The sequence below is a fragment of the Hypanus sabinus genome, unplaced genomic scaffold, assembly GCF_030144855.1.
Source record: "Hypanus sabinus isolate sHypSab1 unplaced genomic scaffold, sHypSab1.hap1 scaffold_188, whole genome shotgun sequence".
In the NCBI taxonomy this organism is placed as follows: Eukaryota; Metazoa; Chordata; class Chondrichthyes; order Myliobatiformes; family Dasyatidae; genus Hypanus; species Hypanus sabinus.
Window position 1 is genome coordinate 654053 of NW_026779970.1, and position 16420 is coordinate 670472.

The following is a 16420-nucleotide window of genomic DNA, read 5'->3' on the forward strand; positions in this document are numbered from 1 at the left end:
CTAATACAAATGGATCTATTTTGGACTGCCTCTAAAGCTGACCAAAATCATGCACAGTATGCCAGGTGTGACCCCACCAGTATCCTATTTCCGAACTCCAATCCTTTGCAACATCAATTAATATGCCATTTGCTTTCCCAACTATCTGTTGTATCTTCTTGCTAATTTCCTGCGATTTGTGCAAATGAGCACTTACCTTCGTACTTCGCTCACTTATCTGTAGTCTTTCTCCAGAATAGTCTGCTTTTAGATTTCTTCTGTCAAATTGCATGAATTCCCTCTTTCCTCTCTGAAACTCTCTTTGACAGGTTTTTGCCTACTGGAATTGGAATTGGTTTATTATTGCCACATATCCCAAGGTTAGTGAAAAGTTTTGTCTTGCACTCTGTTCATTTTGATCAACTCATTGCAGAGTGCATTGAGGTAGTACAAGGTAAAATAGTAACAGAATGAACACACACAAAAATCTGGAGGAACTCAGCAGGCCACGCAGCATCTATGGAGAGGAACTCAGCAGTTGACATTTTGGGCCAAGACACTTCATTGGCATTGGAAAGAAAGGAGAAAGAAGCCAGAATTAGAAGGTGGGGAAAGGGGAAATATTACAATCTAGCAGGTGACAGGAGATACCAGATGAGGGTAAACGTGGGAGAGGAAGGATGAAGTAAGAAGCTGGGAGGTGATAGGTTGAAGAGGTAAGGGGCTGAAGAAGGAGGAATCTGATGGGAGAGGCCTGGAGATAATGGGAAAAGGGGAAGGGGAGGGGCACTACCAGGAGGTGATGGACAGATGAGGAATGGGTAAGAGGGGAATCAGACTGGGGATTTCAAGAAGAGGAAAGGTGAGGAATTACTGGAAACTTTAGAAATTGATGTTCATGCCATCATGTTGGAGGCTATCCAGACAGAGTATGAAGTGATGCTCTTCCAACCTGAGACTGGTCTCATTGTGACAATAGAGGAATAAAGTGTAATCACTGCAGTACAGTGCAAGATGTTAATGGTGTAAATTGAAGGCCGTGAGTCAATTTTATCGTACTAGGGAACCATCGAATAGCTTATAATCGCTGGGTCGACGTTGTCCTTCAGATTGGTGGTAAGTGCTTTCAGGCTTTTGTATCTTCTGTCTGATGGGAGAGGGAAGAGGAGAAAATGTCTCGGGTGGGTAGGGACTTAATGTTTGCTGCTTTACTGAGGCAATGAGGAGTTGAGAGACTGTCCATGGAGGGGAGCTTAGTTCCCTTGATGTAGTGGGCTGTGTCTACAACCATCTGCAGTGTGTGGTCACGGACAGAATAGTTTTTATACAAAGCCATGAAGCATCTGTATAGGATGTTTTCTATGGGGCATTGATAAAAAATTAGAGGGAGTCAATGAGGGATAGGCCAAATTTGTTTCACCTCCTGAGGAATTTAGTGAGCTTTCTTGCCTTTAGTATCCATGTGTCTGAGGCAGGACAGACTAACGTTCACTCCTTGGAACTTGAATTTCTCAACCATCTCTGCTGACTCATGCCCTCGGCAATCCTGAGTACACTCTGCCCCCTCCTCCAGGTCAGTAACAGAAAACTAAATAAGTCTGGGACTAGAGCTGATGCTTGAACCCTTGATTAACTTGCGTTTATTCATATTATCTAAATGGTGAGATGTTGGAGAACTCTGAGATTCAGTGGGATCTGAGTGACATTGAGCAGGAACAAGTAATTAAGGAAGCTAACATAGTATTTTTTGTTTATTGCATTTATTTGGCAGAAAAGCGGAGAATATGTTCTGTGATACAGGGCACTGAAGCACAATCAGAATGAACGTTTCAGGTCAATGATACTTCATCAGAGCCATCACAAAGGCTTTGAATGGAAATGATAAGTTTGGTTCACTTTTCCCAGCTGCTGCCTTACCTGCTGACTGTTTCCAGCATTTTCTGCTTTATTTTTAAAGAGGATTCAGTACGCTGTCCAGCAGCCTGCAAGTCGCTGCAATTATCTTAGCCATACATCAGCAGCTGCAATTATGCTGTCAGCTTCTACAGTTCGGAAATATTCAGTAATGTTTTATTGGGTCTTTAACCAAAGGGAATGTAGTTTTAATTAAGAAACTTTACAAAGCATTCTGTAAAGCTAACATAGACATAATCATGATTAAAGCATTTTTATTTCTCTATTAGAACTGATGAATGCACATAAAATTACAAGTGGAAGAAACATCATGCCAGAAAATTGCATAGAATTCATACAAAATTTGAATATGCATTTTAAAACAAATTATTATTGTTAAAGACAATATTATTTACATCCTTTTAATGTGAAGTATTCCCTTTAATCCATTAGTTATTTTACAGTCAACCTTAAATCAAAACAATCTACCTACAAAACACAATCTACCTAATATGATTAATGAGATAAAGAGGATTCTGCTTCACTCACTATTACGAACCATTTTGTAATCTGTCCAGATCTGACGTACCAGCTAAAGTTTGTGAAACATTATAACGTTTAATCCAAAAATGATCGGCATTTAATGCTGAGCACAAGCTATCAAGTTTGGAGTTGTCACATGAAATACATGTACAATCTAGTTCAGGACAGAACAGTCAATAATAGAGTTCCACAATATTCTATTTAGACAGATACAGAACAAGGCAAACACTTGAAAGGCACAAGACTTTCACATCATATACAGAAAACCCCTTCTTAGATTTTTTAACTTCAACAAACTAATTCAAGTAACGTTAAACAACAAATAAAGCCTGTGGTTATGTATTTTGTATTATATACATTATATGTATACATATACATGTGAGTACACACATACACACAAACAATCTCCTGTTAAAGTTGAAACAATAGGGTAATATTGAAAAAACTAAACCATGAATTTCTATTTTTGCAATAATCTGTCACACTGTTAAAACCAATAAAAAGTTAAAATAAAATGAGAAATGCCCCATTGAGCATTTAATGGCTAGACCCCGCATTGGTGGGTTTTCATTAAAATAGTAAGTTAAATCGTATAAAAATAAAGAGATGTTTAAAATGTTTTACTAAAACATCATATCAGACTAATACTGCAAATAATGGCAAAGAAATGTTTTCACTTCGTAATTGTATGCACTGAATGCAGTGGAAATCCAGAGCCTTTAATTCAGTATATTGTTAAAACAACTACTATGAATTAAAATGGTTTTACAGTGAAATACTTCCTGAAATCTTGGTTTTGTGTTTCGAGCTATATCAACTGTTGCAGTCCATCTTGTGTTGGATACACGGCCACAGAGTGAATAATGCCAAAGAGCTCAGGTTTCACAGACTGCTTAGCTGACTTATCATCATAAAGATGCTTGTATAGTTACCAGTGTTAATTAATCATCAGTAATATCGCATTTTCAGTGTTTAATTTTGAAATTAAAATTTCATTCACAAAGTGCATACGTACAGAACAATGATTTGCATTTTATCCCTTCAAGTTATTTACAACCACTTGTACAAAAAAAACTTAGATGTGTAACAAGTTACAATATTTTGATTGTGCAGTTAGATACCAGGACTTTCAGTTACATCACTTACATTAACATGTAATAGTAACATTAGAAAACTGTTTCAATGTAACTGTACTTCATACACAGAAGGCAATTACACATTTTTAATCCTGCAAAGCTACCTCAAAATACAGTACATTACAGGACAAACTGCACAACAATACTGCTCCTTACAGCTATATTTTTAAAGTATCCACAGTGATAACCACATTATTTCCATCAAGCATGCATCCCTGAAACTTGTTTCCCTTTAATATACTTCGCAAAGCTATACAGAAAGTTTTAGAATTGCACAGCCAAAACTTCCATTATATTAAGCAGCATTCTTAATTCAGCAATGCTGAATTTAAAGTATGCAGCAACGTACAATTACTTGTGTAAATGTACCTTTGTGTACAGCACAGACAATGGCAAACCTGTGCTTGCAGCTTAATGCAAAGGTTCTTGCAACACAGTGCAAACATGCAATGTTTGGAATATGCGGCTGTTGAATTTTGCCAATTAAATACTATAAACCTCAAAAGTATTTTTGTTTCCAAATGAAATGTGTAGCACTGTACAATTAGTTTTGCACTGGCACTTGAACAGAATACACACGCACATGCGCGTGCACACACACACACATACGTACACACGATTCTGACTCTACTTTGAAGATTGGCCATAGCACAAACATGTGGCCAAGTGGTTATTCTCCTGTCTACATCCTGTGTGTAGCAATTCTTAAAAAAAATGTAATAGATTAATGCAACTTAAAGATGGGATCTGCTTATTAAAGTGAAGTATCGAACACTTTATCTGACTTACTGTCTTCCACGTCATCTTCATTTGGAGATTTGTGGTTAAGTTTACCATTATCTGGAGGTTGGGAGGAAGCTGGAGCACTGTGGTCTCCATCTTCGCTGAATTTTCCTTTTAATGTATCCTGTACAAATTCCTGTATTTCGAGAGGCAGCCTCTTAAACTTATCTTGGTATTCTTGGTCAAGGTCACTTTGTAGCTGCAAACAGTAGAAAAAGAAAATCTAATGTAATAAATTCTCCAGACCAGCAAATTTTGATTTAATTGCTGCAGGATAGGAATTCTGTTCTGTTTTATCCCACATAAGTACATTTACAAATAAACAACACTTGCTTTTGTAAGTCACATTAATCCTTTACTGTTTAAAATTTCTCATTTTTTTAAACATTAGCCAGGTGAGAAGGCAGACCATATTAGAAATATGATTAAAGTATTTGCAAATGTTTATTTTCTTTGCCAATTACTTCCCCTTATTCTGGACCTTCGTTCCAAGGTCTCTTTCCAAACCTTGTTCACTTAATGGTCTTTATCCAAGAACATTATGCATCAAATCAGACCTTGCTGAGAAATATCACCTTTTCCAAATGGAACAGCTAATATTTAACCACTTGAATGACATTAATTCCTGGGTTTACAAATGTGAACTCTCAGCATGGAAATTTGTAATTTCCTATCAAACTCTTAGCTGATTCAACCAAGGAACACATTTTCCCAGGTTCCTAAATTATTCTTGTCTAATCATCCACTATGCTTGCAAATAATCTTTTCACATATTATCTGCAACATTTAGACAATCTATCCATTCTCCTGGGTTTGTTCTCCAGACTGCGCTGGGTTACCTGTGCAAAACAACTGAGTTTGAAACCGCCAGGCTCATTCAAATTTCTGCTTCTGCTAATGATTGCCCTTGCCCTTGCTGAAAACCGGTTTGGTGGGCAGTGAAGTGTATAAGTGTGGAAAGAAGGATCAGGCTTGGTGATAGCAGCTCTCAAGCCCCCCACTGTTAACAATGAAAACTGACGTTCTTTGCCACGACCCACCGAAGTTCAGAAAGGAGCTACGGGGGTAGAGGTCAGCCTGTGAGTCAGTGCTACACACATAGAGCTTACCAATCCAGGGCAGATGCTTAAAGCAAGCATTTGGGGTCTTAAACTTTATTAAGGACCAAATGCCGATTTGCTAAAATTAATCAGAAATTACAGTAGGTGGCAGACATTGGAATCAGTTGGCTGGTTAGTATAGCTTTAGAATCTTTAGATAATGTAATAAAAACCCTCCTGTGGATCCAGGGCAAAATTATTCTGCCAAATCCATATGAATAGCAATTACACTTACAAACAGCTATACACTCTGTCCCAGTCCAACCCCTGGGACTTGGATGACATTGATGCTGATGTCAGCAGTTCACCTTGACTATGTTAACAAGGTCATTTTTCAACATTTATTGAATTTCCTGCCTCATGTTTAGTTGTCTTTTGTGGTTGTATTTGGGCCTGGGTGTGATTGCAGCAGTGCTTTTAGGTTAATGTGACTTAGATATTTCCACATGTCTTTATATTTTATGCAATTTCACCTGAAAACCCCAATATTTAAACACAACGTTATAGTACATTACTAATGGAAGAAAGTGGGCTTCAGAATGTGAATTATTTTTCATTGTTGACTTAAAGCTGGGAGGGAGAGAGCTAAATATGTTTTAAATTGAGGAAGAGTATTATTCCTAAAACTGAAGTTCCCATAAAGCGGAACTGACTTACAAATCTACATGTCTTGTATACTAGTTTTTGCAATAAATTAGATTATTTTATCTGTATATAGAATAGGATTAGGAGCAGAAATTTGAAAAACTTAAATCTCAAAATAATTAAAAGGTTAATTATATTGTTAGTATCAATATTTAATGATGTTGCTTTGATTCCCATACTTTCCCCAGGAAATATCAGGACAGCGGTGTAAACGTTTATAAATACCACATAAATCACAAAGCAACATGCCTAAAAATGGTAAAACTTTCTGACAGAGAAACACACACACAAAAACTATTATCTTTCTAACTTGAGAAAGTACTGATATAACTTTACCTTCGGGAATACTAATAATTAAGAGCTGGTAATGTTACATGCAAGAATCTCTGAGGAAATGAAAAGCAAGAAATTCTGGTGACAATCAGCAGGTCAGAAAGATTTGCTGGAGAGGTGCAATTAATATATGGTTTGGAACCCTTTGTCAAAACTTCAATATCTTCATTGGGGTTCTAGCAAAGGAATGTGGACCTAAAATATTAATATAACTTTTCTTTTTTCTCCACAAATACATCCTGATCTATACTGCACTTTAAATTAATTCTATTTTAAATTACTGATACTTTCAGCAAATAGCTTTATCCACAATGTCTTGTTTTTGCTACAGCTGTTATTCATGAACACACACATATCACACCCGTGTGCCTTGTAACTGAGTCAATAAATAATTACAAGGCATAAGTTGATCAGATTTCGAGGGAGTTAATTATGTACTGTATGGAAAAGTGGGAAGTCACCTTGAGGCCGATTTTATTGAATGGTAGATCAGGCTTGAGGTCGATCCTTGCTCCTGTTTCTTATGAATATTCTAACATAATGATGCAATCCAAACATCAGTGTAAGGATGTAGGCACTGCTTTGAAATGAAATGTGTCAACTGGTATATTTGCTTTCATATTCTTATTGGTAGATCTCTAATGATTAATGACTGGTATACATATTCGCAGCTCGCAGTATCCTACTCCTAGTAGATGGCCACATTTCGGATTTGATTCTGTCATCATCATCAATTGGAACTTTCCAATCAGTATTCATTAATCTCTCCCTTTGTTGCTCTGTTGAGGTGAATCAAGTTTATTTCCCTCAACTGGTAATTTACTCGGTCATCTGAGTATTATTAACGACACAATCTTAATTCTCATTTTGACCAACCCAAATATTATTGACTGTATCAAGTATTGAGGTAATTTTTCAAAAGCAATTTTCTAGCGTCGGACTACCTTCTTCTTAAACCTGTTCATAGAGTCGAGGAAGACTGGTTTCCACTCCGATTATCAAATGGCTTATGAGACAATTGAAGGGATTACACAATCTTCTATTAACGGAGCCACGGTGTTTGACAGGGTGAGTCATTGTGAGGCGGTGTGCTCCTTCTGTTACTCTTACGGAGCTTCTGTGTACTTTCCATTGCTAGCTTCTGTTCTAGGTGCCATCCTGAACGCATCCTCTCCAGTTTGAGTGGTAAAGGGCTACCGCTTTCTAGGAAATCCCTTTGTTCTGAGAAGACTTTGAGCCCAGATTTGGATCATTTCCTCTGCCTGGTATTCTCCTCTAGTGACACAGCTAGGAATCGAGTGTCTGTTTCGGGAGCAACAAACAAGACGCTGGTGGAACAGAGCAAGTCAGGCCACATTTGTGGATGGGAATTAACTGCTGATGTCTTGGGTTGAGGAGCTTCATCTGGACATTGCCTTAGCGAGTCTGGTGCATTGTGAGAATGATTTGGCTGACCCATCATATCCAGTTGGGCTTTACTGGTGAGAAGGTTAGCCTAGAAAGGACATTGGTATGGATTACTTCCTGCAAAGCAAAACCCGACATCATGAATGCTTCACTACCAGATGAGTTCAATGCCCTCTATGCTTGCTTTGGAAGGGAGAACAAAACCACAGCTGTGAGGATCTGTGGTGACAAAATGCTTTGAGAGGTTGGTCACTGCTAGAATCAACACCTGTCTCAGCAAGGACTTGGTCCCACTGCAACTTGCCTTTTGCCAAAATTGGTCGACAGCAGACACGATCTCAATTGCTCTTCACGCAGCCTTGGATCATCTAGACAATGCAAATACCTATGCCAGGATGCTGTTTATTGACTATAGCTCAGCACTTAACACCATCATTCCTTCGTTCCTGTTCAAAAAGCAACAGAACTTAGGCCTCTGTACCTCCCTCTGCAACTCTATTCTTGACACCATAACAGAATGACCACAATCTGTGTAGATTGGAAATAACGCCTCCACCTCACTGACAATCAACACTGGCGCACGGCAGGGTAATGTGCTTAGCCCACTTCTCAACTCTGTCTACATCCATCACTCTGGCTTGGCATAGCTCAAATCCCATCTATAAATTTGCTGATGATACAATGATTGCTGGCAGAATTTCAGATGGTGATGAAAAGGTGTTCAGGAGCAAGATATACCAGTTAGCTGAGTAGTTTCACAGCAACAACATTGCTGATTGTGGACTTCAGGAAGGGTAAGACAAGAGAACACAAAACAATCCTCATTGAGGATCTGAAGCAGAGAGAGTGAGCAATTCCAAGTTCCTGGGTGTCAATATCTCTGAGGATCTAGCCTGGTCCCAACATATGGATGCAACTATAAAGAAGGCAGAACAGCAGCTATACTTCATTAGGAGTTTGAGGAGACTTGGTTTGTCACCCAAGACACTCGAAAATCCGACAAATGTACCGTGGAGAGCATTCTGTCAGGCTGTATCACTGTCTGGTATGGGGGGGGGGGGGGGGGCTACTGCACAGGACCGAAGTAGGCTGCAGAGAGTTGATAAATTGGCCAGCTCCATCATGAGCATGAGCTTCGGTGGTATGCAGGTGTTTGTCAAGGAGTAGTGTCTCAGAAAGGCCGAATCCATCATTAAGGACCTCCACCACCGAGGACGTGCCCTCTTCTCATTGCTACCATCAGGAAGGAGGTACAGAAGCCTGAAGGCACAGGAACAGCTTCTTCCCCTCTGCCATATGATGCCTAAATGGACATTGAACCCATGAACACCACCTCACTACTTAATTTTTTTTGCCCTACTTAATTTTAACCTAACCATTTAATCATATATACTTCATGTAACTCAGTTATTTTCTATTTATTTATCACATATTTCATTGTACTGCTGCCATAAAATTAATAAATTTCATGACATATGCTGGTAACATTACATTTGATTCTGATACTGATTTTGCTTAGTCTTCCAGAAGACATGGAGGATATTGCAGAGAGTATTGGTGATATCTTTCCAGTACCCTGAGGTGCCCTTCGTAGGAAGTCTCAGGAGCATGTAAGAGGGCAGGGATCACAGTTAACCGGTACATCATGGCTTTTGTGCAGGGATCTGGGATTTTGATCTTCGGACTCCTTTTCCATGGGGCCAGTGCATTGAAAGCAATGATGTATTTCATTACAGATGTCTGTCTCCACTAAATGGTGGCTTCCAGTTGGGTGGCAATGCAAATTGGCACATGCAGGTGAGTGGCAGACCTTTAGTCTTCCAGACGCCGAGCTTAAGGCTGATTTTTGTGCTTGCTTCGGTGAATAAGCCAACAGTGGCTTAGACCTCAGCTTTTGACTGGTCAAATACCAGCAACATCTACACACTGTAGCACACGGTGTGGGTGACCTCCGTCTAGAGGGGCAGATGGAACATTGGAACTAATCTAATCCGTGGGACAATCGCAAACTAAGAAGAAGTCTGCAGATGCTGGAAATCCAAGCAACATACACAAAATGCTGGAGGAACCCAGCGTCTATGGAAAAGAGCACAGTTGACATTTTGGGTCAAGACCTTTCAATCTGAGGGAACTGTGTTGGAGGTGAGACACAACACTGAAGTGAGACAGATTGAGACAAATGTTGGGGCAACGACACAGCCGCATTTGACATTGTGACTGGCTCTGTTGTACACCCACTGCTCCGGATCACAGCTTGGGTGCTCTCAGGAGGCAAATATAAAATGGAGGCAGCAGAATTTGAGATTTCTCTGCAGTAACTCCTGATCGATGGAACCAAAAAGTTCTGTGAGGTCAAGAAGGGCTGAAGGCCCATGCTATTCCCCATTTTTTAATGACCATTTTTAATATGTACACAGTTTATAGTATCTTTCAGTGCTGAAATAGGAGGCAATACAACAAACACCAAATAGAAAAAAATTGTTCCAGTTGCACATTGTGTGTGCAGTGCTTCAGGATATTTTGGAGTGATGCGATAAAAGATTTGCATTTTTATTTTATGTTATGAGTGAAATGGCAGGAGTATTTTAGAATGTACACTTAGTTTTTTAAGGAGAGCCTGAAGAAAAATAAATATTCCTGTGTTCAAGTCTTGGTGGAGCATTGCAAACTGACAGTTTCTTAATACTAAACTCTGTTATTGTAAACAAGGGAATACTTGGGAGTGCAACCAAAGCCTGCAACTGAATGACCTGATAGAACAGTTTATATCTATCAACCCATTCATCTTTATTTTATATCAATTGTTTGGTGGATAGTTGAGTTTCTGCGACAGTTTATCAACTTGATCATTAACTCTAGGGTTTCCTCTTAGCAGATGCCACCAGTACTGTGTGATTCTGGCATTTTGTGTTATTTAGTTAATTAGTGTCACCATATGCAAAAGATGTGAATATCTTCCCCCATTATTGGCATTAGAGTGATACAATTCCCTACACTTTTGATTACTGGGATAAAATATAACCCATTAGTTCCCCAGAAAAGGTGTTTGTGCTGGTGAGGCTTGTCGTGAAATGTTTAAGGTTGTAGCTTGGAATGATCCATAGGCCACTACAACACAGAAACAGACTATTGGCTCATTTAGTCCATTCCAAACTACTGATCTGCCCAGTCTGCCACTGCACAGGATTGGAAAAGTTGCAGGAAGTTGTAAACTCAGCCAATTCTATCATGGGCACTTGCCTCTCCAGCATCTAAGGCACCTTGAAAAGGCAATGTCTCAAAAAAGGTGGTATATATTGTGAAGGACCCCTAGCACCCAGGACATGACCTTTTCTCATTGCTGCCTTCAAGAAAGAGGTACAGGACCTTGAAGACACACAGCTTCTTCCCCTCCACCATCAGATTTCTGAATGGACATTGAACCCATGAATACTTCCTCTCTATATATTTCTTCTCTCTTTTTCCACTACCTATTAATTAATTTTTCTTTTTTAAATATACTGTACTTATTATAATTGATAGTTTTTATTATTATGTATTGCAATGTCCTGCTGCCACAAAACAACAAATTTCACAGTATATGCTGGTGATATTGTCTGATTCCGATTCCTATCGACCTACACCTGGAACATAGCCCTCCATACACCTCCCATCCATGTACCTATCCAAATTTCTCTTAAATGTTTAAAATGAACCTACGTCTACCAGTTCTGCTGGCAGCTCGTTCCAGACTCTCACCACCCTCTGAGTGAAGAAATTCCCCCTCAACATTTTACTTTTCAGACTTAACCCATGACTTTTAGTTGTAGTCCTTCCCTACCTCAGTGGAAAAAGTCTGTGTGCATTACCCCATCTATATCCTACATAATTTTATATACCTCTATCAAATATATCCTCATTCTTCTACACTCTAGGGTATAAAATCATAACTTCATCAACCTTTCCCTATAACTCAGGTTCTCAAGTCCTGGTAACACTCCTGTAAATTTTCTCTATACTCTTTCAATCTTATTGATAGCTTAGGAGGATGATTGTACCGAATGGCAGCTCCTTTGCTTGCATCTTTGGAAACAGCTCTATTCCTATCTTCAATATCTCTATTTTTCCCTTTCAGGGTTCTTTTGAAGACCTTGACCTGGAGTCTCTCTCTCTCTCTCTCTCTGACTTTGGTTCTTTGTGGGAATGGGATCCACTCTCGGAGTCTTACGACCGGCCGCTATTCGATATGTCAAGGACGCGGCCTGGAAGGCTAGTGTGCCTTCAGGGTTCTGGGATTTTGTGGCTATGGAGGCAGGAGGACTCGAGGTCGGTGTTGCTACAGGAAACTGGTGTGTCGTAGGAGACGGAAGGTCGAAAGCAGCAAGCTGGCTACAGGCTGTGTGTCCAGAGAACCAAGTTCATTGGGCACAGAGCTTGGAAAAAGCGACACAACAGATTTTTAACATTGTAAGTCAGTGAGTTGTTTGTTATGTCTCCCCTCCCGCTGTGAAACAGGGACATCTCGTTTTCCCTTATTAGGGAGAGTGAGAGCCTGTGGTATGGAATTACTGGGTGAACGAGTAGTCTTTGGGGGACTGCAAGTCGGTGTCTTTATTGATGCTTTGCTGCATGCTTGAATGCTCCGTGGGGGGGCGGGAATGCTTTTTTTGCTGGTGGGGGTGGGGGGGGGTCATTGCTTTGCTGTTGCTTGTGTGTGGGTGGGGGGAGCTGGGAAGGATAACTTTGGGGTTCTAACATTTAACTGTCTTTCATTCTTTGGGGCACTCCTCTGTTTTCATGGATATTTGTGAAGAAAAAGAATTTCAGGATGTATATCGTATACATTTCTCTGATATTAAAGGTACCTTCGAAAACTTTGACCTTTCCTATAGATAGGTGACCAAAACTGTATACAATACCCCAAATTACACCTCACCAATGTATAATACAACTTCAACATAACATCCCAACTCCCGTACTCAATACTTAGATTGATGAAGGCCAACGTGCCAGAAGTTTTCTTTACGACCCTATCTTTCAAGGAATTATGGAGCTGTATTCCCAGATCCCTCTGGTCTACCACACTTCTCAGAGCCCTACCGCTCACTGTGTAACTCCTACCTGTTTGTCCACCCAAAGAGCAGTAATTTCCATCTGTCATTCTTCATCCTATTCTTCTATCTCGTCCAGATCCCACGACAAGCTTTGATAGTTTTCCTTGCTGTCCACTACATCCCCTGTCTTGGTGTTATCTGCAAATTTGCTGATTCAGTTTATCACATTATCATCCGGATCATTGATATAGATGATAAACAACAAAAGACCCAGCAACAAACCCTCCAGCACACCACTAGTCACAGGCCTCCAGTCAGAGAGGCAGCCATCTACTACCACTCTCTGGCTTCCCCAGCAAAGTCAATGTCTAATCTAATTTACTACATCATCTTGAATGCCAAGCGACTGAACCTTCTTAACCTCCCATATATAACCCTGTTAAAGGCCTTGCCCAAGTCCATGTACACAATATCCATTGCCTTGCCTTCATCAACTTTCCTGGCAGCTTCCTCAAAAAGCTCTGTACGATTGGATAGACATGACTGACCACACGCAAAGCTATACTGATTATCCATAATCAGTCCCTGTCTGTTTATATATCTAATCCCTTTGAATACCTTCCAAAAACTTAACCACTACAGCTGTCAGGCTCATTGGCCTAGAATTTCCTGTATTATTCTTAGAGCCTTTCTTATTTAATAACATTAAATATCTTCCAATCCTCCAGCACCTCACCAATGGTGTAAGATGTTTTAATTTTCTCTGCTCAGCCCCCTGCTATTTCTGCACTAACCTCCCCCAGGGTCCTAGGGAATTGCTTGTCAGGGCTTGGGGATTTATCCACGATAATTTTCCTCAAGATTGCAAACACCTCCTCGTCTGAAATCTGGATCCAGTCCACTGGTGTTTTGCTTCACTTCTATAGGCTTTGTGTCTGTTGCCTGTGTAAATACCGATGCAAAAAAAAATCCATTTAAGATCTCCCTCATCTCATTCAGCTCCATATATAGATGACCACTCTGATCTTCAAGAATAGCAATTTTGTCCCTTGCTATTCTTTTGCTCTTAATATATCTGTAGAAGTCCTTGGGATTCCCCTTCACCTTGTCTGCTAGAGTAACCTCATAGCTCATGGCTTCCTTTAGCCCTCATAATTTCCTCCTTGTGTTCTCTTGCTTTTCTTATCCTCAAGTACCTCAATTGTTCCTCCCTCCTGATACCTGCTGTGCACCTCCTTTATCTTAACGAGGAAACCAAGGTTCCCTAAAGCTGTTAACCTTTCCTTTAATTCTGACAGGAACATACAAACTCTTTACTCTTAACATTTCACTTTTAAAGGTCTCAACATTTACCAATTACAACTTTCCCAGAAGTCAATCTGTCCCAGTTTATTCTTGCTAGGTCCTTTCTGATACCATCAAGGTTGGCCTTTTTCCAAGGCTTATAATCTCAACCTGAGGACCACACCTGTTCTTCCACATACCTGCATATATCTCTGTCAGCTTCTGAATTATTAGCTAGTACTAATCATACAGAGTTACCCTTTCTAGAAATTAAACCACGGGTCAGGAAAGTTGCGCTTTTTCCTTAATTTAGTATATTATAACATTAAACTTTTCTAATTATTTATCCAGATTGCAGATTCATTGTGTAAAATAATAGGACTCTGCATTGTAGTGCGCTGACATGGCCATTGTACAGACAGTGACCACTATAGTTGTGAAATGCTAAAGTGGAAAGGCATATTTTACCTTTTGGGCAGTAGAGCAGGTGCAGGCAGCTTTGAAGGCAACAGTAACTTGCCTAACTGACTATCGTCTGGTGGCATTAACATCAACCATTAAGAAATTCTTTGAGTGGCTGGTCATGGAGTACATTAAAGCATTTCTCCCGGCTACACTGGACCCTTTCCAGATTGCTTATCACTCAAATCAGTCCACTGATGATGCAATAGCCTCTGCCCTCCACTCTCTCCTGTCCCACCCGGAAAATGGGGTCTCATATACAACACTGCTCTTTATAAACCTCAGTTCAGCAATCAACACCAATCATACCCCAGAAACAGGTGGGGAAACTATCCTCGCTGGGTCTCAACACCTCCCTCTGCAATCGGATACTGGATTTCTTAACAGCAAACTCACAGTCTGTCCGTGTGGGCAGCAACGTCTCTAGTCGCATTATGCCGAACACTAGCGCTCCCTAAGGCTGTGTGTTCAGCCCACTGCTAATGCATGACTGTGTTGCAAGATCCAGCTCAAACTGTGTCATCAAGTTTGCAGTTACCTCAACAGTGGTTGGCCTTATCAAGAACGAAGGCAAGATGGAGTATAGAGAGGAAGTGGAGTGGCTGGTGGATTTGCGTGAGAAGATAAACCAAGCCTGAATGTGGAGAAGACCAAGGAAATCAATGTAGACTTCAAGAAGGTGCAGACAAACCATCCCCCTCTACGAATACATAGCTCCTCCTTAGAGAGTGTTTATAGGAACACCATCGAGAGTGTCCTTAAAAGTTTCATTTCCATCTGGTATGGGAGCAGTCCAGCATCGGACCAAAAGTCCCTGCAAAGGACTGCAAAAACAGCTGAGAGGATCCATCAGGGACACTTATGTGGAGGGTCTGAAGGATCAGAGAAAGTAGCTCTCAGATGTTTGTACTGAATCCTCAGTAGACAGAAGCTCCTGTGGGAGTGGAGGGTTGATGGTTAGAGGGATAGTTATAGTTAGACTCTAAAGTTAGTAGGTTGGAAAGTAGAGAGCCTGAGGGTTTAGCAAACAGGCTTGACTGCAGCCCAGCTGACCTGGGAACAACAACTGGCAATCGCAGAAATGATGCAATGGACTGAAGATTGTGGTTTTAGGGCTATTGGGACATCATCAAATTCCATGGCTGAGTGAGAAGAGAGGTGAGATTAAAGGGGGCACGACTGAAATTCAGTACAATTATCAGTTTGGGGGTGAGGGGTGGTATACCTGAAGGATAGATGCTAACTTTGGGTCTTGCTTCAGTGGGGTTTGAATTCAAATACAGTTGTCCATAGGACTACAAGACATAGGAACATAATTTGGCCATTCAGCCTATCAAGTCTGCTCTGCCATTCCATCACATAAGTTACCCTGACAAAATGAACTGCACCCTAGGGTTCTGAAAGAGGCGGCATTAGAAATGATCTTTCAAAAATCATTGGACTCTGGCAAGGTGCCAGAGGACTGGACAATTGCAAATGTCACTCCACTCTTTAAGAAAGGAGGAAGGCACCAGAAAGGAAATTATAGTTAGCTTGACCTCAGTGGTTAGAAAGATGCTAGAGTCAATTGTTAAGGATGAGATGGAGCACTTGATGACACAAGACAAGATAGTACAAAGTCAGGATGGTTTCCTTCAGGGAAAATCCTACCTGACAAAACTGTTGGGAATTCTTTGACGAGATTACAAGTGGGATAGATAAAGGGGATGCAGTGGATTTTGTATATTTGGACTTTCAGAAGGTTTTTGACAAGCTACCATACATGAGGCTGCTTACCAAGTTAAGAGCCCATGGTATCACAGGAAAGGCACTAACATGGTTA

At 40.3% G+C, this 16420-nt stretch overlaps 1 protein-coding gene across 2 annotated transcripts in view; it reads right to left on the minus strand.

Moving 5' to 3' along the window:
• Positions 1-2130: 2130 nt before the first annotated feature.
• The window catches only part of LOC132387458 (1-phosphatidylinositol 4,5-bisphosphate phosphodiesterase beta-1-like), a 96513-nt gene continuing 82223 nt past the window's right edge, over positions 2131-16420 (minus strand). The window contains exon 10 of one of the 2 annotated variants that reach the window (XM_059959820.1): positions 2131-4533. In XM_059959820.1, the coding sequence (XP_059815803.1) occupies positions 4306-4533 (228 nt within the window). In that variant the 3' untranslated portion in view covers positions 2131-4305. The remainder of the gene's footprint in view (positions 4534-16420) is intronic. The other variant, XM_059959822.1, reaches the window with a different exon arrangement.